The sequence below is a fragment of the Bos indicus x Bos taurus genome, chromosome 15 (assembly GCF_003369695.1).
Source record: "Bos indicus x Bos taurus breed Angus x Brahman F1 hybrid chromosome 15, Bos_hybrid_MaternalHap_v2.0, whole genome shotgun sequence".
NCBI classification, from domain to species: domain Eukaryota; kingdom Metazoa; phylum Chordata; class Mammalia; order Artiodactyla; family Bovidae; genus Bos; species Bos indicus x Bos taurus.
In genome coordinates, this window is record NC_040090.1 from 36,777,996 (window position 1) to 36,803,430 (window position 25,435).

The 25,435-nt window shown below is 37.5% G+C and overlaps 2 protein-coding genes across 2 annotated transcripts; both read right to left on the reverse strand.

The window, feature by feature from the left end:
* Positions 1–563: 563 nt before the first annotated feature.
* Positions 564–1,505, reverse strand: LOC113905005 (olfactory receptor 52E4-like). Its single transcript, XM_027562047.1, has one exon. It carries the CDS (start codon positions 1,503–1,505, stop codon positions 564–566), a length of 942 nt encoding a protein of 313 aa, XP_027417848.1.
* Positions 1,506–13,659: 12,154 nt separating this feature from the next.
* On the reverse strand, positions 13,660–14,622 carry LOC113905006 (olfactory receptor 52E8-like). Its single transcript, XM_027562049.1, has one exon. The coding sequence runs from the start codon at positions 14,614–14,616 to the stop codon at positions 13,660–13,662; it is 957 nt and encodes a 318-aa protein (XP_027417850.1). The 5' UTR covers positions 14,617–14,622.
* Positions 14,623–25,435: the final 10,813 nt, after the last annotated feature.

Below are 25,435 nucleotides of genomic sequence, written 5' to 3' on the forward strand. Positions count from 1 at the left end.
GGAAGGAGAATGCCCCCCTCGTTAGTGTTAGCAAGGGAGTTATATACTTTTTAATTAGTTATTACAATAAATCAAAAGAATGTCTCAAGGCTACTAAGATCTTACTAGACCCACTCCCATAATTTACATTTTAAGATAACAGGATTAGCCAGAAGGTTTTCAGGAAGGAGAAACTGTCTTCAAGCCAGATGCATTGTTGTTATATAATCCTTAATACAGAGTTTAAACTGAGTTGTTTTTGTGTAATCAGCAGTTCTGGGCTTAAAGAAAAAACATTTTATGTGACTAAGACTAAGGGATGTAGAGGGGGAAAAAAAAAGTTTGTCCTTTCCTCCTCCTTGAGAATTCTAGAACCCTATCTCCTCCTTGAGAGCCCCAGACTCCTTTCTCCTCCTCGGGAACCCTGGACTTCTTATCAACCTGCCTAGGAATTAACTCTCTCAATATGATGTTTAATATCATATTCTGTAAAGCATATTCTCCATAAAATCTTAAGGACACGTTAATTTTAAAGGATGGAAAAGAAAATTATTTTAAGGCTCTTTTCAAACAAATGTTCAGAGTCAAGCTTTTTTAAAATGACATATTGTCACCACCTGATTTCGGATCTGTTTGGTTCTCACCCCATAAATAATGGGATTAAGGGCAGGGGGGATGACCACATATAAATTAGCCAGGAGGATGTGGATATAACGTGGAATATTGTGTCCAAATCGATGAGTCATAAAAGAGAAAAAGGCTGGAGTGAAGAAAGCTAAAATGACACACACATGGGAACCACAGGTATTAAGAGCTTTGAGTCTGGCCTCCTGGGATGGGAGTCTGAAGACAGCATGTAGAATCTTCACATAGGATATAGCAATCAAAACAACATCCAAAAGTATCATAGAAATAAGGATTAATCCAAACAATATATTGACCTTTATGCTGACACAGGCCAAACGGGCAATGCCCATGTGCTCACAGTAGGTGTGGGGTATAGTATTATGTCCACAGAATGAAAGCCTTAGAAGGAGGGATATAAGTGGAAAAACAAAAACCAAATTTTTCAACATTCCTATTTCCACAATAATACAGGTATTTCTGTTGGTGAGGATTGTGTTATATCGAAGAGGGTGGCAAATGGCAACGTAGCGATCAAAAGCCATGGCTACAAGCATGAATGTTTCAAAGCCTGTAAACAGATGTATGAAGAACATTTGAGTTAAGCATCCCCCAAAGGAAATCACACCGAGGTTAAACCAGAAGATGCCTAGCATTTTGGGAATAGTGGCTGTGGACAGGCCCAGGTCTGTGAGAGCCAAGATGGCCAAAAAATAGAACATGGGCTGGTGAAGACTGTGTTCAGTCTGGATGACAAAGAGGATGGTAACGTTACCAAGGAGGGCAATCAGATACACTATACCAAACGGAAAGCCAAGCCAGACTTGCATATTTTCCAGTCCTGGAATTCCCAACAACAGGAAAGATGAGGGGTGAATCCATGAGTTATTGACTGGAGACATATTGGCAAAGGCTTTTGATCATCACGCTCCACTCATTTGAAGGAATATTTTGTTCTATATCAGGCTTCCCAATGCCTCAATATTGCTAATACTGCGGAAGAACGATAAGATATAAGTATGTACACTTTCTCTAGAAATATAGAAGAAAGAGCACGTTATTCCACAGACTTCTCTTCCTCTCATTTACTTTCCTTGTTATGTATGGCACGTGAAGGAGATCACTATTTGGCAAAACTAATACAATATTGTAAAGTTTAAAAATAAAATAAAATTAAAAAAAAAGAAATGAATGGATATTTAGACATTAGACAAGATCATCTAAATTAGTTTTAGTGAGAAATTAAACCAAGTCAGTTAATATAAGATTCTATACTAGGCTCTAACTTTTTGAAATGTTAATTATAAATTGAGAGAAGATACACACATTCTAAGAAGATACACATATCCCACTGATAAATGATTACAATTTGTGAGCATTGGTATTATTATAGATTTCAGAAGCAGCCTTTAAAACCATTTGCTTAACTAGAAATATTACTCTAACATATGCCCTTGGGGGTTTCCAGTTGAAATCAATGAGCTCTTCCCTCCAGTACTTAATATGACATATATTTCTTTCTCAACATGCTATGAAAGTAGCACTGACATAGGTACACTACCAGGTGTAAAATAGATAGCTGGTGGGAAGCTGCTGTACAGCACAGGGAGCTCAGCTTCATCCACTGTGATGACCTAGAGGAGTGAGATGGAGAGGCTCAAAAGGGAGGGGATATATGTATACATTACAGTTGATTCATGTTATACAGCAGAAACTAACATAATGTTGTAAAGCAATTATATTGCAATTTAAAAGTTATTACAAAAAATCTAAGCATATATATTTTTTGCTTCTAAATTTGTGTTATTTCTTACTTTTGTCATCAATGTATGAAGACATGTGCTTTATTCTTTGAAATAGAACCTTACCTTATAAGGTCACTGACTTCACAAAATTCAATGCTACAAAATTAATTTTAGATATAAAACCATCTCTCTTTTAGCGAGGTTGACTCAAGTTTAAAGCTCTGACAATGCTTCAGGCTCCCCATTTTTCCCTATTTTCTTGTACCAACAACCTGGGCTTACTTCATTTCTAAAATACCTATATCATTATTATATTGTCATTGTTATAAGAAGGAAGAGAATAATTCTAAAATAATAACATCATACAAGTATTTAAAATTATTTATCTCAATCTCACAGGGAAATTTCAAATAAATTATATTACTTGGTATTCAGACATGGGGAAACAAGACTGATTCTGGTTCCTGAGTAAGTGGATTCTTTTTTTTTTTTTTTTAACTGGAGGCTAATTACTTTAAAATATTGTAGTGGTTTTTGCCATACATTGACATGAATCAGCCATGGATGTACATGTGTTCCACATCCTGAACCCCCATCTCACCTCCCATCCCTCAGGGTCATCCCATTGCACCAGTCTTGAGCACCCTGTCTCATGCATCAAACCTGGACTGGCGATCTGTTTCACATATGGTAATATACATGTTTCAATGCTATTCTCTCAAATCATCCCACCCTTGCCTTCTCCCACAGAGTCCAAAAGTCTGTTCTTTACTGTGTCTCTTTTGCTGTCTCGCATATTGGGTCATTGTTACCACCTTTCTAAATTCCATATATATCCATTAATATACTGTATTGGTGTTTTTCTTTCTGACTTACTTCACTCTATAATAGGCTCCAGTTTCATCCACTTTATTAGAACTGATTCAAATGCATTCTTTTTAATAGCTGAGTAATATTCCATTGTGTGTATGTACCACAACTTTCTTATTCATTCATCTGCCAATGGTCATCCACATTGCTTCCATGTCCTAACTATTGTAAACAGTGCTGCGATGAACATTGGGGTACAAGTGTCTCTTTCAATTCTGGTTTCCTTGGAATTCCTGGGTCATACGGCAGTTCTATTTCCAGTTTTTTAAGGAATCTCCACGTTGTTCATGGTGGCTGTACTCAAATGCAAACTTGAGTTTGCATTCCCACCAACAGTGTAAGAAGGTTCCCTTTTCTCTGCACCCTGTCCAGCATTTATTGTTTGTAGACTTTTTGATAGCAACCATTCTGATCAGCGTGAGATGGTACCTCATTGTGATTTCTTTTGGTCTGAATCTCAGGTGCAGGTCTTCATCCTCAAAACAAAACTGCTTTGTTCCAGTCACCCAGCTCTCTGACCTTCTGGTATTCCCAGCGTTCTGCCCAAATGTGCTTATTTTAGAACTAAGTAGTCAGTTCTTCATTCTTTTTCTTGTGCTACATTAACTTTGTGGCTAGCTATCTCCAGTTTCTTCCAATTACTCTTCCTTGTTCTATACTACCTCTTGCAAATTTTAACATAATTGGTCTAAATACACATTTCTAAAGAAGAGGGAACCAAATATGAGTGTGTTCTTAATTATAATCCGTGAAGGACAGATTCTCTTCTCTCTTTGAAGAGAATGAAATAGTATTAATAATAAGAGACTTGATCTTTTCTTTGAAGCTAAGGAAGTTAGGGGACATCACAGTACACTGTTCCCTTAAGATTTTAGGAAATCTATGTAGAAGATTCTAAGAATAAAAGAAGCATGATACTTCAGGAGAAAAGATAGGAAGCTAAAGTCTCTAAAAATCTAAATATATCTGTTGTAAGGTATATACATCAAGGCTGATATGAGGAAGAGAAAGAAGAACCAGCATCATCCTCCCATTAATCTCCCAGGTCTTTTAGTTACTCATGCTCAGAAAGGCTTCATGGAACTCAGTGTTGACTTGTTATATTTCTCTCCCAAGACCCTGTAATTCTACTCCATAGCTCTCTGTATGGCTATTTAATCAATGTCCGAGTTCCCATGTAATTGTAAGCTTCAGGCAGATTTGCATCAAGGGCTAGGAAGTGGTTTTGTTCATCATTATTTCTCTAGCACAGGATTTGGTGGATAGCTGTGACTCAAAACATTTCTTTTACAAAAAGACTGAATGAGTAGGTAATTATTAATTTTGACTCCTGGTCAAAAGTCTTCATGTTAGAAGAATGGTAACAGATATCACACAGTATATCTGGCAGTTAAGGATGGAGAAATGAAAAAGAAAACCATAATGCTCAAAAAAGGGTGCTCTGAGTACATAAGGAAGAGAACTCTGATCAGAAGCTTTCCTGACAAGGAAGCTATCAATGGGCCCGTGATGTAATAAAAAGAAAATGCAAGGAGGACATTCTAGAGAGAATTTTATAAAAGCAGGTGATCACGACAATCAAAAATAGAAAGTAAAATGTAACTGGTAGATTTGTTCATGCATAACTTGTTCTCTCATGGGACCTCCTGACTATTTGGATATTCAAATACATCAGTAAAACATCAATAATATAGTTTCATAGTGGTACATTTTCAAAAATCAGAGTTAATCAGTCTTTTGCAATCTCAACTTGTTTTCAGCATAAAGTCATTATTTATTCTATATTAGAGTGCCCAAATAGAATTGTACAAGGGGAAAAGGGGTGATGCCAAAGACTTGTGAGATCTTAAATCAAAACCTCCTGAATAAGGCAATTTAGGAGGCCCCTATGTAGGATAGAAATAAATTAAAAGTGGGTTCATTTCGATATTTGGCAAAACCAATACAATATTGTAAAGTTTAAAAATAAAATAAAATTAAGACGTAAAAAATAAATAAATAAATAAATAAAATAAAAAGTAGAGACATTACTTTGCCAAGAAAAAAAAAAAAATAGGGGTGAAATTGTGGCAAAACAGCCTCATCCTGCATGTCACCTTTCCAAAAGATTCTTATTCACTCTAAAAGATCTTTATTCCTATATACAATGAACAACAAAAGCTCAATAACAGTGCTAAAACCAGAAAGATGTTCAATCAGGTATTCTGAAGTCCTGGATAAAGGAGTATCTGTCTGTAAGATCAAAATTGTTCTTTTGCACAACACTGAGCCAGCCTAGCTCAGAAGCAACTGTTATATATCAGATATATTTCAACTCAAATGAGATTCACTTTCCCATTCTATACCAAATAGAACAGGTGGATAGCTAAATAAATAAATAAATCCATGTTCATAATTTTGGAAAGAGAATATCATCTTACTTTTTCCAAATTTGACTCTAATACATTTTTTAACTTTAACTGGAGGATAATTACTTTACAATATTGTGATGGTTTTGCATACATAAACATGAATTGGCCATAGGCACACATGTGGCCCCTTCCTCCCAAAGCCCCCTCCCAGGTTCCTCCCCACTCCATCCCTTCAGGTTGTCATGGAACACCAGCTTTGGGTGCTCTGCATGATAGGTTAAACTCCCACCAGCTCTCTATTTTAAATAAAGTAATGTATATGTTTCAATGCTACTCTCTCAAATCATCCCAGCCTCTCCTCCCACTAAGTTCAAAAGTGTGTTCTTTATGTCTGTGTGTATGTACAGGGCAGCAAAGGAGACTCTAATTTTTTTTAAAGTAATGAATAGACTGGAAGAACAAGTAATGGTTGAGTTCTACAAATAGCTACTTTTACAGCAAAGAAGAGATGTGATTTTAAAAACTGATTATTTTTCAACTGTTATGTGTTTTTGTGTGCTCGGTTGCTCAGTCGTGTCCAATTCTTTGTGATCCACTGGACTGTAGCCCACCAGGCTCATGGGATTTTCCAGGCAAGAATATTGGCGTGGTTTGTCATTTCCTTCTCCAGGGGATCTTCCCAGCCCAGGGATTGAACCCATGTCTCTTGCATCTACTGCACTGGCAAGCAGATTCTTTACCACTAGCACCACCTGCTAGTGTTGTGTGTTTTATATACAGCTTATATATTTAATGCTAAAGTAAAAAGTGAAAGTGGTTCAGTCATGTCTGATCCTTTGCAACCCCATGTACTATACACTCCGTGGAATTCTTCAGGCCAGAATAATGGAGTGTGTGGGTAGTCATTCCCTTCTCCCCAGGATCTTCCCAACCCAGGGAGTGAACCCATGTCTCCCGCATTGCAGGTGGATTCTTTACCAGCTGAGTCACCAGGTAAGTCCATTTAACACTAATCTTGCTTGATAGTATGGAAGACTAAATCAAGAATGAATATATTTGTAAACAAGGAGTCTTATATGTATAAATCAGCATGGAAATTTCATTGTATGCTTTTAAGAAACTACAAACTATTTGCAATCTGAAAGTAATTAAACATATTGAGGCTCTTTATCATGTGTTGGTTTGATTTGAAAAAAATTTTAGAATGTCTATTTTTGGATATTAAATACAAAATAATATTCCAAAATAACCTGTAGCATGACAAAGTTCAGTAGAATTAAACTAAAAGAGAAAATTAGAAATGGGAAGGATGGAGAAAGAGATACAGAAAGAAACAAAGAAGGCAGAATATGTAAAGGAAAGGGACAGAAAAGATTGAAGAGGAGGAGAGAGAATTTAGCAATATCATAACAAGTTGCTTAGTTGACTGTTTAGCTTTTTCTTTTTCTTCCTCTTTTCATGAAAATTAGAGATACTTGTACAAAAAAGTAATAAAACACTAAAATACACAGAATTACCTACAATTCTATCAATTAGAAATAAGAATGTAAAAGATTTTGGTTTATCTCCTCCAAATTAATTTCATATGTAAAGTTAGTGAGGGGGTTAAATCAAGAGATTCAAGTCCAAACTTTCCTAATCTATATGTTCAAATGCGTATAGCCATAGCTAAGCCTGCACCAACTTACCAGCTTCAGGAATAGCCAACATTAAAAAAAAAAATGTACAATCCAGACTAATAAATGCGCTAAGCATGTCTCAGCACTGTAACTGTGGTCCAAAGAGAAAAGCTTACTGGGATGGAAAATTTTCTCCCGGACTGAGAGTAGCTACCCTTCTGAGGCTCCACAGTATGAAAGCATCAAAGAAAGTGAACTCACAAGTTCTTACCACAGGTTCGAAGGCATAAAAAAGGACATGGGCAAAGGAAGCCTTTGGGACTTTCAAGTTTCTCCCAATTTCCAAGTATTTCTAATTCTCTAAGAACCCAACAGTTCTAATTATTCCCTTGCCATCAGTCCTATAAGAATAATACCTGAAGCAACCTATGATTTTTCTATCTGGTCCCCTAAGGCTGTTATATTCTCTAATTATTGTACCACTTTTTTTCCAGCAAATATCTTTGCCTTGATCTAGAAGTCAAGTAGCCATTGAATACTTATTTAAAATTAAGAATGTGTAGACTTCTCTGTGGTCCAGTGGTTGACTCCATGCTTCCACTGTAAGGGGTATGGGTTCCATGCCTGGTTAGGGAACTAAAATCCCTCATGCCACATGGCCAAAAAAAGATTAAGTGTGTGGTCATATATGTTTTAATTTGTAAATCTTTTCCCCATGAGGCCTATATTCTGGTTGCATAGACAATACTAACCACGAGATGTTGTTTTTAGTTGCTAAATTGTGTCTGACTCTTTTGCAACCCCATGGATTGTAACCTGTCTGGCTTCTCTGTCCATGAGATTTTCCAGGCAAAAATACTGGAGTATGTTGCTATTTCCTTCTCCAGGGGATCTTCCCTACCCAGGGATTGAATCCTTTGTATCCTGTTGTGCAGGCAGATTCTTTCTCCCTGAACTACCAGGGAAGCCCCATTAACAACTTATAAATGTGCAAATAATTAAGTTGTACAGTGTTAACTTTAGAGCTACAGAAACTCAGAGAACTTGTATGTTTTCTATGCTTTCTAACCTAATTTCCTTTAGAAAGGGCTTAGAAGGTGGCACAACAAAAACTACAAAGGAAAACATAAACTTACATTACTTGTGGACATCACAGAAGGATTATGCACTGTGTCTAGCCTGGATAAGTATAGAATTATGAAGCTGACTCTCTTCAGAGACAGAATAAAGCAGTTCTAACAGTTGTCATTGGCTCACTGGACTGGCACCAATATCTTGACCATGACAATACCCACTTAACATAAACAACTTTTCAAGATATGAACATCAGACAAAATCACTCTATGTTTGTGATGATGGAGTGAACTGGGGTGCAAAGGACAGCTTCCTGAGATACTGCCAAATAGTTTTCTAAAATGATTTTACCAATTTACCATCTCACTAGCAATGTTTGAGGATTCTAGTTGCACATATTTGGTATTTTGGTGGTTTAGTTGCTAAGCCGTGCCTGACTCTTGCGATCCTTTCACTTTACCCATTATGGTCAGTATATAGTGGAATTGCTTAGTGATTTTATATGTATTTCTTTTGTGACTAAGAAAACAGTGCATCTTTTCATGCTCACTAGAAATTTGGACATCTTCCTTTGCAAAAGCCCCATACAAACCCTTTGCTAAGTTTTCTAGGTGGTAGTGTTCCATTTTCTTATTTTGTCTATTCTCCCTATTATTTATTTGATAAAATATATATATTTGATATGCTTTATTTGATAAAAGATGTTCTTAACTTTAAAAATATATTTCTCATATTGTTAGCACATATATGTGTATGTATTGTGTCTTTATAATCCATTCTTATTGGAAAGTTATTTGTCCAGAAGTTGTATGGTTTATCCTTTCAAGTTTACATATACAATTCATTTGGGAAGGATTTTTTTGTATAATGTGAGATAAACATCAAAATTCACTGTTCCTTTCTATGACTCTCCAATTTATCCAATATCTTTTATTAAAAATATCACCTTTTGTTACTGTACTACAATGTTATCTCTCCTATAATTCGTGCAAACGTGTATCTGTGGGTGTTTCTGAACTCTCTATTCAGTTTCATTGGACTGGTTTTCTATACTTGCACCAAAACAATACTCTCCAAATTACTGTGCTTTATTATAGGTCATCACTACTACAGCTTTAGAACAGGTCTTGTTGTTTTTCCGTATGTCTTCCAATATAGTTCTTCAGAAAGAAAATTGGGTATTCTTGGACACTTTTCATGAATGTGATACTATTCAAGATAGTCTAGATAATGCTTAGATAATACTCACTCCATCCCAAGTTTCAGTGTATTAAGAAATAAAAGGTTTAATTCTTATTCCTACTACATGACTAATACAAGCTTTGGGAGTGGGGAGGGGCTGTATTGTAGTCACTCAGGGAGTTATTCTGACAAAGGTCAGAATTTTATGACATGACATCTGAACAAAAGCCTCCACTGAACAGAGGTGGGAGAGAGAAAATGAAAAATTACATAATTAGTCTTAAATATTTCACTAAGAATTGACAAAGATCAGTTCTACAAATATTTTGCCATTGCAAGTCCCATGGCCAAGTCTAACTGCAAGAAGTTTTACACACATAAACCCCCCATGTTCCTGGAAGAAAAAGAAAAGTTGGAAATGTCGGTAAGCACCAGGAATGCCTAACTTAAATGTGTCAAAAAATATTTTTTAATTTTCATCCTTTCACTACTGAAAAACAAATTGGCTAGCTATATGTTCTTCCTCAAAAGTCTTCGAGAGGTTTTTCTTGCTGTGATGATTTTATCCAAAGGCCCAATTTGCTATAGATAATGTTCTAAATTTTTTTATATATTTATTTACATCTAATATGATAATATTATTTTTGCTTGTTAATGTGAGCTCCTCTGACATCTATTTGGATGACTAAAACTTCCTTGCCTGTCTAGAATCAGAAGGTTCTGAATATATAGGCTGCTGCTGTTAAGTCGCTTCAGTCGTGTCCGACTCTGTGCGACCTCATAGACGGCAGCCCACCAGGCTCTCCCGTCCCTGGGAGTCTCCAGGCAAGAACATTGGAGTGGGTTGACATTTCCTTCTCCAATGCATGAAAGTGAAAAGTGAAAGTGAAGTCGCTCAGTTGTGTCCGACTCTTAGCAACCCCATGGACTGCAGCCTACCAGGCTCCTCTGCCCATGGGATTTTCCAGGCAAGAGTACTGGAGTGGGTTGCCATTGCCTTCTCCGGAATATATAGGGTAGCTTGACTCAATTTATCTGATACCTCTTTATTAATTTGCCTGAGTATGATCTTTTGGTTTGTTAAATTTTCTAAGTACAAAAGATTTAGCAGTGGCTATGCTTATTTAACTTATATGCAGAGTACATCATGAAAAACGCTGGACTGGAAGAAGCACAAGCTGGAATCAACATTGCCGGGAGAAATATCAATAACCTCAGATATGCAGGCGACACCACCCTTATGGCAGAAAGTGAAGAGGAACTAAAAAGCCTCCTGATGAAAGTGAAAGTGGAGAGTGAAAAAGTTGGCTTAAAGCTCAACATTCAGAAAATTAAGATCATGGCATCCAGTACCATCGCTTCATGGGAAATAGATGGGGAAACACTGGAAACAGTGTCAGACTTTATTTTTCTGGGCTCCAAAATCACTGCAGATGGTGACTGCAGCCATGAAATTAAAAGACACTTACTCTTTGGAAGGAAAATTATGTCCAACCTAGATAGCATATTCAAAAGCAGAGACATTACTTTGCCAACAAAGGTTCATCTAGTCAAGGCTATAGTTTTTCCTGTGGTCATGTATGGATGTGAGAGTTGGACTGTGAAGAAGGCTGAGCACCAAAGAATTGATGCTTTTGAACTGTGGTGTTGGAAAAGACTCTTCAGAGTCCCTTGGACTGCAAGGAGATCCAACCAGTTCATTCTGAAGGAGATCAGCCCTGGGATTTCTTTGGAAGGAATGATGCTAAAGCTGAAACTCCGGTACTTTGGCCACCTCATGCAAAGAGTTGACTCGTTGGAAAAGACTCTGATGCTGGGAGAGATTGGGAGCAATAGGAGAAGGGGATGACAGAGGATGAGATGGCTGGATGGCATCACTGACTTGATGGACGTGAGTCTGGGTGAACTCCGGGAGTTGGTGATGGACAGGGAGGTCTGGCGTGCTGCGATTCATGGGGTCACAAAGAGTCGGACATGACTGAGAGACTGAACTGAACTGAATGGACCTATGTTATCCTGTTTACAACATTTTTGTTAAATTAGCTTTAAGATTTAGAAGACAATATCTATTTTTTAAATTTATCTATGATGGTTTCTGGTCATGCAGTAAAATGTCCATGCTTATAAGCTGATGAAGAATCAAAAGTAAAAATTTCTGAAGTAACTGAAGTATAAGAGATAACTGTGGAAGACCCTCTTGAATGCAATTTCAAATGACACCTCCTTTATGGACTAAGTCAATAATTTTTTGTATGATTATTCTAGAAAGTGAAAAAAGCCAAATATACTTCTAGCTTTGCTTGGTATTCTTCAATATATTGGTGCAATATTTGTAATATTTATTGGATATTATTGCAAATTTTCTAAAAGTCTCCTCCCAAAATAAAGTAATATACAATCCTATAACAGAATGTTCTTAGCCTTAATAGCGTAACTTTCCTACCATGGGATTCTCAGGATGTAAGACTCTCCTTTCCATCTGCATATCACCAAATAGCCACATACAACTTAGCATGTGTTGAAGTTCATAAATATTTATTTCAGTTCAGTTCAGTCACTCAGTCGTGTCCAACTCTTTACAACCCCATGAACCACAGCACACCAGGCCTCCCTGTCCATCACCAACTCCAGGAGTTTACCCAAATTCATGTCCATTGAGTTGGTGATGCCATCCAACAATCTCATTCTCTGTCATTGACTTCTCCTCTTGCCTTCAATCTTTCCCAACATCAGGGTCTTTTCTGAAGAGCTGAATAAGTCAGCTCTTCGCATCAGATGGCCAAAATATTGGAGTTTCAGCTTTAACATCATTCCTTCCAAAGAAATCCCAGGGCTGATCTCCTTCAGAATGGACTGGTTGGATCTCCTTGCAGTCCAAGGGACTCTAAAGAGTCTTCTCCAACACCACAGTTCAAAAGCATCAATTCTGTGCTCAGCTTTCTTTATAGTCCAACTCTCACATCCATACATGACTACTGGAAAAACCATAGCCTTGACTAGATGGACCTTTGTTGGCAAAGTAATGTCTCTGCTTTTTATTATGCTGTCTAGGTTGGTCATAACTTTACTTCCAAGGAGTAAGCGTCTTTTAATTTCATAGTGCTGCTGCTACTGCTGCTAAGTCGCTTCAGTTGTGTCCAACTCTGTGCAATCCCATGAATTGCAGCACGCCAGGCCTCCCTGTCTATCACCAACTCCGGAGTTCACTCAAATTTACGTCCATCGAGTCAGTGATGCCATCCAGCCATCTCATCCTCTGTAGTCCCCTTTTCCTCCTGCCCCCAATCCCTCCCAGAATCAGTCTTTTCCAATGAATCAACTCTTCGCATGAGGTGGCCAAAGTACTGGAGTTTCAGCTTTAGCATCATTCCTTCCAAAGAAATCCCAGGGCTGATCTCCTTCAGAATGGACTGGTTGGATCTCCTTGCAGTCCATGGGACTCTCAAGAGTCTTCTCCAACACCACAGTTCAAAAGCATCAACTCTTTGGTGCTCAGCTTTCTTCACAGTCCAACTCTCACATCCATACATGACTACTGGAAAAACCATAGCCTTGACTAGGCGGACCACGACAGAATTTCCTATTTCATTTCTAACGCATGGTTTCTCATGTTTCCCTAGAGTGAAAATCATGATCATAATTTGTTGTGGAGAATTTTATGACCCATCATTTACTCATATAAAAATGCAAATTTTAAAAGTAACCACATCATAGAACTCACATAGGAAATATGTGTATTAATACAAGTAAATTTTCTAGAACAATACATACTAAGGATTCCAAATAATATCATTGTTATTATTTCTAAAATCCTGCTACTGATTTTATTCTATTGCTTTCACATTTCCTCTGGTGATCCAGAAACTACTATAATTTTAAAGCTACCTGCCCTAGCAATCTACATTCCAATAACAACTGAATTTTCAGATGAATCTTTAACTACTCATTTGAAAACGTTCAAATAGAGTAACTATGTCACAGGGCTATCTTGATCAATCTAACTATAAATAGGTTTCAAAAGATATAATCCTTACAGATGATTATATTATCATCAATAAACTCACTATTATTCTTAAACTAAAAGAATTATGGACAAAGGAATGTCATTACTGTTAATAATCACTGTTAAGGCTCCCTGCCCTTTATCTTTTTAGACAATAACCCCCTCTAATAAGCATATGGATAAAATATGAACTGTTAAACATTCTAAGGCTACTAATGGTTAACCTTTTTTTTTTTTTTCAAAAAAAATTTCTTCAAAACTTGTTCCCTAATTTGCTTAGTCCTGATTCCATAGATTATAGGATTGAGGGCTGGTGGAACAATCACATATAGATTGGCTAAGAGGATATGGATAAATTGAGGAATGTTGTGGCTAAAACGGTGTGTTAAGAAAGAGAAAAATGCTGGTGTGAAAAAGATTAAGATAACACCAATGTGGGAGCCACAGGTATTGAGAGCTTTGAACCGGGCTTCCCAGGAAGGCAGGTAGAAGACAGTATAGAGGATCCTGATATAGGAAAGAATGATAAGAAGTACATCCAATAATAAGATAGCCATATCCCCAAGACCAAATAATATGTTGACTTTGATGCTAGCACAGGCCAGATGGGCAATGCCCATGTGCTCACAGTAGGTATGAGGGATGATATGGTGCCCACAGAAGGGTAGTCTCAGGAGGAGAAATACCAGTGGAGCCACCATGTTCAGGCTCCGCAGAATAGCAATGCCTGCAATAACGCCAATGATTTTCCTGGTGAGAATCATGGTGTACTGAAGGGGTTTACAAATGGCGATGTACCGGTCAAAGGCCATGGCCACCAACACAATGCTCTCTATGGCAGTGAAGAAGTGGATAAAGAACATCTGGGAAAGGCAGCTTCCAAAGGATATATCTTTGAGGCTGAACCAGAAGATGCCCAGCATTTTGGGAATGGTGGCCGTGGACAAACCCAGGTCAACAGAGTCCAATATGGCCAAGAAGTAGTACATGGGCTGGTGGAGACTATGCTCAGTCCGGATCACAAATAGGACAGCAGCGTTCCCCAGGAGTGCAACAAGATACACAAAGAAAAAGGGAAATCCAATCCAGATGTGCATGTCTTCTAGCCCGGGGATGCCCAACAAAAGGAATGAAGAAGGATGGAACTGGGTGTCATTAGGCATAGACATTTTTTCTGCCACAATTATTCTGCCCCATCATTCCTGCCACAATTTGTCTGTTGTCCATATCAGAAACAATTGTTGGCTTCCAGTCAGCGATCCCTCCTCCATGTCTCCATTTTTTCAGACTCCTGTTAAGATGCAAAAGAACATTTTAATAATCCTTTGTTTCTATTAAAAAAAATAAGATAAATAATTTTTGTCAGCAATACTGATTACATACTTCAAAATTGCTAACAGACTGAATGTTCTCATCACAAAAAAAAAGTCTATGTGATGTGAGGGGAGTGATAGCTAAAGCTATGGCAGTAGTCATATTGTGATATACAAATGTATCAAATCAACACTGTATACCTTGAACATAACGCAACACTATGTATCAATTATATCAAATTTTTGAAAAAAGAAACAAGGTTAAGCACACTCCCATTCCTTATTTTTTGCTAGCCTCTCCTGAGCATCGTATGGCACCAGGAATAGAAATTACCTTACTTTATTGCCACTTTCCCTAATAAAAAACTGATATAAACAAGAGAGGGCAGAATAATATCCTCTGCACAGTGAAAATTAAAAATCTGAAGTATAGCCAGAAATAAGTAGAAAGAATAAAATTCCAGAGTCTATGTATGTGATAACATTCCATATATTTTTTGCTTAGGGTGTATGGTGATTTCTTTGGTACTTGTAATCTCAACTATTACCCTATTAGGGAATCTAAAAACCCCTCAAAATATAATGTGAATAATCTTGTATGTATGTTTATGCATTTTTGTGGTGTTTGTGAATAATAGATGGTCTGGTTTTTAAGGCAGAAGAAACAATTGATTTTTATTTACATATATGAATGAAAAATTCTACCACATAAAAATTAATTTTAAAACTTCACAAATAGATGAATTGCTGAAGAAGAAACAGGACAAGAAATTTCTATGTCCTATTTTAGAAAATAAACAACTCAGTTCTCATCATAATTTTTTTTAAAGTACCCATGAAATTTGAAAATGGATCAAAGAGAGGTAAATACTTGACAGAGTATTTTTTTAGTTATGATGAAACATGAATTGAGAGATCATTCTAATCTAAATAAGCCTATCATTTAGAGAGTTCATAACTCAACATATTCAGTAAAGACATTGTCCACATACAGCCCAGCTGAGGGAGCAGAGATTAAATATTTTGGACTAGGCAACTTTCAAATATATTTCTACCTCGTAACCATGGGGAGAGGGCAGAGCATTTTAGAAACCCTAAATCTTACTTCCTAATAGGATTCTTTCTATCCTGGTGGTCATATCTTTATGGATACCTTCCTTATAGTGACATTGAAAAGAATTATCAAGTGATTTTGTTTCATAGCACTCATCCAGAATACATGGGAATTCTGAACTTAGTTATAATAAATAAATATTTGAAGCAAAAAAAGGAAGATTTTGTGGGGAAAACTAGTTCTATAGAAAATGCGGATGTTTGATGTGTGCAATTATATGGAAAGTTTTGATTCAAATTTAGGAATGTTTGAATATTGAGGGAAGTCAAAGTTGAGAAGCATCCATCAGAGATAAATGCACAAGAAGGTAAATACATCTGTTGACTTTGACCCATGTCAAGATTTGCTGTGTCCTTTAAAGCCTATGAAGACTAGTAAAAATGAGAGATAATTTGATACTTTGGGAAATCCTCCCAGGAAATATATATATATATATATATTTATATGCTATGTTATATAATAGACCTGTGGGGTAAAATTGGACTACTAGGGCTGAGGAGAAGACAGTTGAGGTTCTCAATTTTGTCATGTTAAGCTTTCAGAGACAGCTACTGTCTTTCATTAGTAAGAATATATAAGGTAAGTGGGGAGGTGTGTCCGTGCTCGGTCATGTCCAACTCTGTCTGACCCCATGGACTGTAGCCCACCAGACTCCTCTGTCTGTGGGATTTTCCAGGCAAGAACACTGGAGTGGGTTACCATTTCCTTCTCCATGAGACATTCCTGGCCCAGGGATCAACCCATGTCTCCTGAATCTCCTCACTTGGCAGATGGATTCTTTACCACTGGGCCACCTGGGAAGCCCAAGTGGAGATGTACTCTCTCAACTTAGTCCATCAAGTACTTAAGAGGTCCTCTGTGTACCAACCTAGGTTAGGGAATTTGAATACAAGTTTGAATAAAATTAACCACATACCTTCAATGAGACCATTGAGCAGTAAGGGAGATAAAACTCCAAAGATGAAATTTGGAAATTGTATTCTAAGTTCAATTTAGAAGTATGCACAGAATGCTTTTGTATAGAAATGGGTCAGAAAAATTGCATGAAGGTGGTTAGGCTTAGGCTAAGATTCACAGAACTGTTCTTCAGCCAAAGAACAAAATGTGTTTTATTTTAAATGGAGTGAAGAGTAAGAATAAAGTGAAAATGAAAGCACAGTGGACAGAAATAACATCAAAAAGGAATAACATATTCTCTCAATGACCTTATCCAGAAATCCAGTAGATTAATGACCAAATTCTTAATTATCTGATGTCTTAGTCTTTCTTAAGGGCACCACACAGCAAAACTTTAGAAAATAAATAGTTACATCCCAAGAAAACCAATTATTCCACTTATTTCTGTGAATTTTTTAAGTGGACTTGAAAATGGATGCTTACCTCCTCTCAGAGTCAACATCATTTCCAGTCTGTAAACACTTAACAAGTCAAAAAATTATTTAATCATTTTATAATGTATACTGACCTGTTATTTCAATATACATTCATATATCTTTCAATTTCTCTGGGTTCAGAATTAAGACTGGTCCCAATCCCTCATTTACCTTCTAACTTTAAAGTTCTACATGAGAGTATATTTGGCTCTCTTTGACATGGTGTCTACTTACTCTATTCCACCAACCACCAGCAGACCCCAACTATCCACATTCCCATTTCCCAGAACTGATGAGCACAAGGAGCATGCATACCTTCTTCTTGTCCTGGCCTGATTTTGTCACCTCATGGTAATCCTGCTATTTCCTTTCTCAGATGCTTCATCAACCTAGCCCTAAGTCTTATTTTCATCCAATCTGTTCTCCAGAGCTATGCTTCAAGATTCATTTATTAACAAATTCATGAATTCAAAAGCAGTTCTAGAAAACAGAGAAAAGTACTCCTTGACCTCTTGCTATTCACATACATACAATTGCAAACTAGATCAGAAACAATAGCTAAATCAATGCAGGCTATATTGGTGCATCTCCTTCCACATTTTCCAAATGAGATTTTGCACAATCAAAGGTATAAGAACATGTAGGTAAAAGTGTAGCCTCAGGAGATTGTGAGTGTGCATTCTCATTTCATCTTTTTTTTACCTTCACTTTTCCTCCAACTCTCCATATTATTTTGGCATAAGCTCTTTCCCCATTCATCTTGATATTTTCACAGCCTAACCATTATATAACTTACCATGGTCTCTAAGAAACATCCCTTGGCATACCATTTATTATGCTAAGTGGGAGATATTTACACTTATATTAAAACCCACATCCCCTGGGATGGGTCCCAATAGTATCTTAGGGGATTTGATGCAGTTAATAGACTCCAAAGAATTCTTTATTATTACTATTATTGAAATACACTTGACATACAATATTATCTTAGTTTCAGGTATCTTACACTACATAGTGATTTAAAATTTGCAAAATTATGATATAATCACTGCAATAAGTCTAGTAAACATCTGTCCCCATACAAAGTTGCTACAATATTACTGACCACATTCTTTATGTTGTATATTGCATAAGGCTTATTTTATAACAGGGATTTGTACTTAATCCCCTCCACCTGTTTCAACCCTTGCAACATTATCCCCCTCTGGTAACTAATCTAATAGTTTAAACTAAACTAATACGAATAATTGTTATTTGTATCTATGAGTCTGTTTTCATTTTGCTTGGTTTTGTTTTTAGATTCCACATACAAGTGAGATGATACTGTGTTTATCTTTCTTTATCTGACTTACTTCACTTCATATAACAAACCCTAGATACATCCATTAGAGAAGGCAATGGCACCCCACTCCAGTACTCTTAACTGGAAAATCCCATGGACGGAGGAGCCTGGTGGGCTGCAGTCCATGGGGTCTCAAGAAGTCGGACACAACTGAGTGACTTCACTTTCCCTTTTCACTTTCATGCATTGGAGAAGGAAATGGCGGCCCACTCCAGCGTTCTTGCCTGGAGAATCCCAGGGACGGCGGAGCCTGGTGGGCTGCCGTCTATGGGATCGCACAGAGTTGGACACGACTGTCGCGACTTAGCAGCAGCAGCAGCAGATACATCCATGTTGTCACAAATGAAAAGACTCGATTTTTTATGGCTCAGTAGCATTCCATTGTATATGTATACCATATCTTCTTCACCATTCATCTATCCATAGACACTTAGATGGCTTCAAAATCTTGCCTATCATAAATAATGTTGGAATGAAAGTCCAATTCAGTTCAATTCAGTCCCTCAGTTGTGCCCGACTCTTTGCAACCCATGGACTGCAGCACACCAGGCTTTCCTATCCATCACCAATTCCTGGAGATTACTCAAACTCATGTGCGAGTCAGTGATGCCATCCAACCATCTCATCCTCTGTTGTCCCCTTCTCCTCCCATCTTCAGTCTTTCCCAGCATCAGGGTCTTTTCCAATGAGTCAGTTCTTCCCATCAGATGGCCAAAGTAGTAGAGTTTCAGCTTCAGCATCAGTCCTTCCAATGAATATTCAGGACTGAGTTCCTTTAGGATGGACTGGTTGGATCTCCTTGCTGTCCTCTCAAGAGTCTTAACCAACACCACAGTTCAAAAGCATCAATTCTTTGGTGCTCAGCTTTCTTTATAGTCCAATTCTCACATTTATACATGACAACTGGAAAGACCATAGCTTTGACTATTCAGATCTTTGTCGGCAACATCTCTGCTTTTTTAATATGCCATCTAGGTTGGTCATAGCTTTTCTTCCAAAGAGCAAGCATCTTTTAATTTCATGGCTGCAGTCACCATCTACAGTGATTTGGGAGCCCAACAGAAATTGGAAAAAGCCCTGTTTCCATTGTTTCCTCATCTCTTTGCCATGAAGTGATGGGACTGGATGCCATGATCTTAGTTTTCTGAATGTTGAGTTTTAACCCAACTTTTTCACTCTCCTCTTTTACTTTCATCAAGAGGCTCTTTAGTTCTTCTTCACTTTATGTCATAAAGGTGGTGTCATCTGCATATCTGAGATTATTGATATTATTTCTCCCAGCATTTTGATTCCAGCTTATGCTTCATCTGGCCCGACATTTCGCATGATGTACTTTGCCTGTAAGTTAAATAAACAGGGTGACAATATAGAGCCTTGATGTACTCCTTTCCTGATTTTGAACCAGTCTGTTGTTCCATGTTCAGGAATGAAATTTAGAGTGCATATAATATTTGAATTAAGGTTTTTGTTTTCTTCAGGTAAATATTCATAAATGAATTGGTGACTCATATGGCAATTCTATTTTTAATTTTTCAAAAAACCTCCAATGTGTTTTCCATAGTGGCTGCACCAATTTATATTCCCACCAACAGTGTACCAGGGTCCCCTTTTCTATACATCCTAGTCAACACTTGTTATTTGCGGGGTTTTGATGATAACTATTCTGACAAGTTGTTATGGAAATTTAAAAAATAGTCTTGTTCAGGCTTCAGATTGAGAAGGCAATGGCAACCCACTCCAGTACTCTTGCCTGGAAAATCCCATGGATGGAGGGGCCTGGTGGGCTGCAGTCCATGGGGTCGCTAGGAGTCGGACACGACTGAGCGACTTCACTTTGTTTTTTCACTTTCATGCATTGGAGAAGGAAATGGCAACCCACTCCAGTGTTCTTGCTTAGAGCATCCCAGGGATGGGGGAGCCTGGTAGGCTGCCGTCTGTGGGGTTGCACACAGTCAGACACAACTGAAGTGACTTAGCAGGCTTCAGAGACAAAGCAGAACAGGTCTCTAACCTTGCTTCTAATCTGCCTGGACACTGCCTTGACTGGGAACGACTGTGAGTGACTGCTTGCTGTGAGTGTAAGACTTGCAGCACCTTAGATAAATTAGGGGAGGAATCTTGAGATTGTTCCCAAGATTCTGAAGGGGGCCTGGCCAACCAAATCCCAGGCTTATCAACATTCCCAGTTTTACTAGACAAAACAAACAGCATTAACATGAAACCAGGCTTACAACCAGTCCATCCTAAAGGAAATCAGTCCTGAATATTCACCAGAAGGAATGATGCTGATGCTGAAGCTGAAACTCCAATACTTTGGCCACCTGATGCGAAGAACTGACTCATTTGAAAAGACCCTGATGCTGGGAAAAATTGAAGACAGGAGGAGAAGGGGACTACAGAGGATGAGCTGATGCACTGCTTGGGACCCTTTCCTAATTGGGACTCCAGATGTGCTGTGACATGGGACTTCCCAGAGTTGATTAAGTCTGGATGTTGGTCAAAACCCAATTTGGTGATGTATCCTCTGTTCTATTTCTCTTTTCTTTTAATGTTAGTATATTGAAAGTAAGCTAGATAATTCTCTAATAAATATTTATACTATTTATTTGCAGATAACTAGTGGCTTATTTTGTTGACAAATCCTCTGAACCTGAGACGAAAGTGAAAACTTTCAGCAAAACACAACTGTGAGGTGATACCTCATTCTGGTTTTGCTTTGCAATTCTATAATAATTAATGATGCTAAGTAATGATAAAAAGAATATTTCTTCTCATGTGCCTGTTGGCCATTTGTATATCTTCTTTAGAAAAATATCTATGAGGTCTTCTACCTATCTTTTAATCCAGTTGTTTATTTTTTATATTAAATTGTATGAGCTGTTTATATAATTTGAATATTAACTCCTTATCAGTCATATAATTTGAAAATATTTTCTCCCATTCTGTAAGTTGTGTTTTTGTTTTGTCAACAGTTTCCCTTGCTGTGCAAAAGCCTTTAAGTTTAATTAGGTCCCATTTGTTTATTTTTGCTTTTGTTTCCTTTGCCTTAGGAGACAGATTCAAAAAAATATTGCTACAATTTATGTCAAAGACTATTTGAGAGTGTTCTTAGGGTGTTTTATGTTGAGTGAAATAAGTCAGAAAAAGACAAATACTGTTGCTATCACATATGTGGAATCTAAAAATTAAAATAGCGAATATTTTAAAAAAGAAAGAAACTCACAGATATGGAAAATAAATTAGTATTTATCAGTGGGAAGAGAGAAGGAGATAGACAAGATAAGGGTAGAGGATTAAGAGCTACAAGCTGCTATGGATAAAATAAACAAGCTTTATAAGGACATACTGTACAACAGAAGAAATTCAGCCAATATTTTAAATAACTATAAATGGAGTATAATCTATAAGATTTTTGAATCACTATGTGTACACCTGCAACTAATATCATATTGTAAATCAACTATATTCCAATTTTAAAAAGTTAAGCATAGAATTGGACTTCCCAGGTGGTACGGTGGTAAACAATCCACCTGCCAATGCAGCCGCTGCAGGAGACGCAGGTTGTATCCCTGAGCTGGGAAGATCCCCTGGAGAAGGAAATGGCAACCCACTCCAGTGTTCTTGCCTGGAAAATCCCTTGGACAAAGGAGTCTGAGGGTTACAATGCATGGAGTTGCAGAATTGGACATGACTTAGCAACTAAATGACAACATAGAATTATCATAAGACCCCAATATTCCACTCCTTGGTATACACTTAAAGAATTTGAAACAGGTATTCAAACAAATCTTATATAAGAATGTATGTAGCAGCACTATTGACAATAGCCAAACTATGAGTGTATAAACAAAATTGGTATATGCATACAATGGAACATTGTTTAGCCATAAAAAGGGAATGAAGTACTGACATACACTGCAACAAGGGTTCAACTTAAAAGTATTACACTTTTAAGCAAAAAAACTAGGTACAAAAGTCTCATATATATGATTCCATTTATATGAAATATGTAGAATTGATTCCTGGAGAAAATTCATAGAGCTAGAAAGCAGATTGGGCTTCCCAGGAGGCTCAATGGTAAAGAACCCATCTGTCAATGCAAGAGACTAAAGAGACACCAGTTTTATCCCTGGGTCAGGAAGATCCCCTCAAGGAGAGCATGGCAACCCCGCTCCAGTATCCTTGCCTGGAGATTCCCATGGATGGATGAGCCTGATGCGCTACAGTCCATAGCGTTGCAAAGAGTCAGACATGACTGAAACGACTTAGCACGCACACGTGTGCAGATAACAGACTAGTGGCTTCCACGGTGTGGAGAAAGGGGAGAACATGGAGTGGTTGCTTGATGAGTACCAGGTTTTCTTTTAGAGTGATGAAAATTGTACAAAAACTAGATAGTGATAGTTGCCACTGTGAATGTATTAAGTGCCACTGAATTGCATACTTTAAATGGTTGAAGTGAAGTGAAGTGAAAGTTGTTCAGTCATGTCCGACTTTTTGTGATCCCATGGACTATACAGTCCGTGGAATTCTCCAGGCCAGAATACTGGAGTGGATAGCCTTTCCCTTCTCCTGGGGATCTTCCCAACCCAGGGATCGAACCCAGGGCCTCCCACATTATGGACAGATTCTTTACCAGCTGAGCCACAAGGGAAGCCCAAGAACACTGGACTGAGTAGCCTATCCCTTCTCCAGTGGATCTTCCTGATCCAGGAATTGAACTGGTGTGGTTAAAATGGTCAATTTCTATGTTATGTGTATTTTACTACAATTTAAAAAAAGAATTTCTGATTATATAGATGCCCAACAGAGTTCAAAAAATTAGTCCCAGCATTTTATGACCTAAAGGAGTACAGGATAAGAAATAAGGGAGGAAAAATGATTAAATATGATGGATCACTAATACTATGTAAAATAGCAAGAATTGACAGTTGACCAAATAACAAGCAGCAAGGTCACTAAGATTTCCCTAGAGCTTCTCTTTAGCTGGAGCAATGACCAAAGGGAATTCCTATTCATTTTAATTTCAGTGCCTCAGACTTTCTGGCATCTAGAGATGACATGGCAAATCCTCCTCAACACACAGGCACGAAAACATCTGTTAACAACTTCTGGGATGTATCAAGGGTCTGACCTAAAAAATGTTAATAACTGAATTTTCAGTTGCTACGTGATCCCCTACGACAGAAGACAGAGTACCTGGTCAGTGCCCCTGATAGATCTGAATAATGCATGCCTAAGATTGGGATTCTGATTCACAGAAATCAAGTTAAGACCTTGAGTATTGGAGTAAGGAATAAAATGGCACATATCAGTGGTCTGGGGAGAGATACCGGGAGGACTAACATGGGAAGAAGTTGGAGAGAAAGTACCTGCTGGACACCTATAATATTGCAGCCTTCCCTATCCCACTCAATATGAGGTAAGTATGACTGTGCTTATTTCTAAATAAAATTAAAACACAGAACATAGTGCAACTTACCTAAGGTCACAAGGCCAGTAAGAACAGACTCAGGACTCTGTTTCATGCCACAAGATGAGTAATATTAAATATTATATGCGTTTGCTTCTTTTTCCTACACATACTACCATGATAATGTAGTATGTGAACACAAAACACAAAGTGAAAAAAAAAAAAACACAAAAAACACAAAGTGAAAAAAAAAGCTGAGTAGGCAAATAAGACTAGAGCGATGAACTTGAATCCCCTTATACTTAGTGACTCCCTACATACCAAAATGTTAAAAAAAAAGAAAGCATACAATATGATCAGCTGTTGATTTTTTTCTCCTGCTTTATATTTCAAAGGGATTAAACTGAATTCAAACTTGATCATTTGGAGACCTGAATTAACGATTTGATGGCATGGCCCAATATGAAGCATGAAGTGGAAAGCATAACTACAGCAATAGTAAAAAAATATCTTTGGAACTAAATGAACAGATGTGAGTAAAGAATTTGGCTTTGCCCAGAGAAAGGTCTGTTTGCTCTTGGCTTCCATGAAGTAATCTATGTCATATCTGATAGGAGTGTCTTTATTTAAGGTGAGGGCTGGCCAAACCAGACCTGAGTGTGGGGGTTGACCCTGCCATAAAGACCAACAATATAATAGGATGGGAGATTTGGGTCATGTGGCATCAGTCAATGGGTGTCCAACCATGTGTGCAAAAAATCTATCAAGTATATGTAATAAAACCTCAATATAAAGTCCAAACAAGAGGTCAAGTGAACTTTCCTGGTTGGCACACTGGCTCAATGCACATTGCCACATATCAATGCCAGGAGGGTAGTTTATCCTGACTTTACGTGAAAGGACAATAGATGTTTCATGTTTGGAAACCTCACCCTCTTCCCTAAGCCTTTCTTCCTTTATCTGGTTATAATCTTTCTCTAGAATAAACTCTAACCATGAATATCATAGTTTTCAGTAAATTCTATGAGCCCTTCTAGTAAATTATTGAACCCAAGTATAGTTTGGGGAAACCCATATACTTGAAGTTTGGGCAGAAGGAAGGACTGTCTTAGGAACTGTGCCTTAACTTTGCAGTTTAGCTTTCTCAGATCTGATGTCTCAGCATTTCTCTCAACAGTTAATGGAGTCGACAGGTTCTTAAAAATGAACTTCATTCTGAGAGGAAACTTCATGGATTATCATTCCCCTCTTGATGATTTATCTTAAATTCCTACTTGGAGATATCTGAAATTTAGATATCTGGACCCCAAATATTGTGTGGATCTGCTTCTAGGTTCTCAATTCTGTTCCACTGTCTCTTTTTCTACATTTTTACTTTGCCAGTAACACTGTGATATATCATAGCTTTATGGAAAATTTCAATATCTGATAGT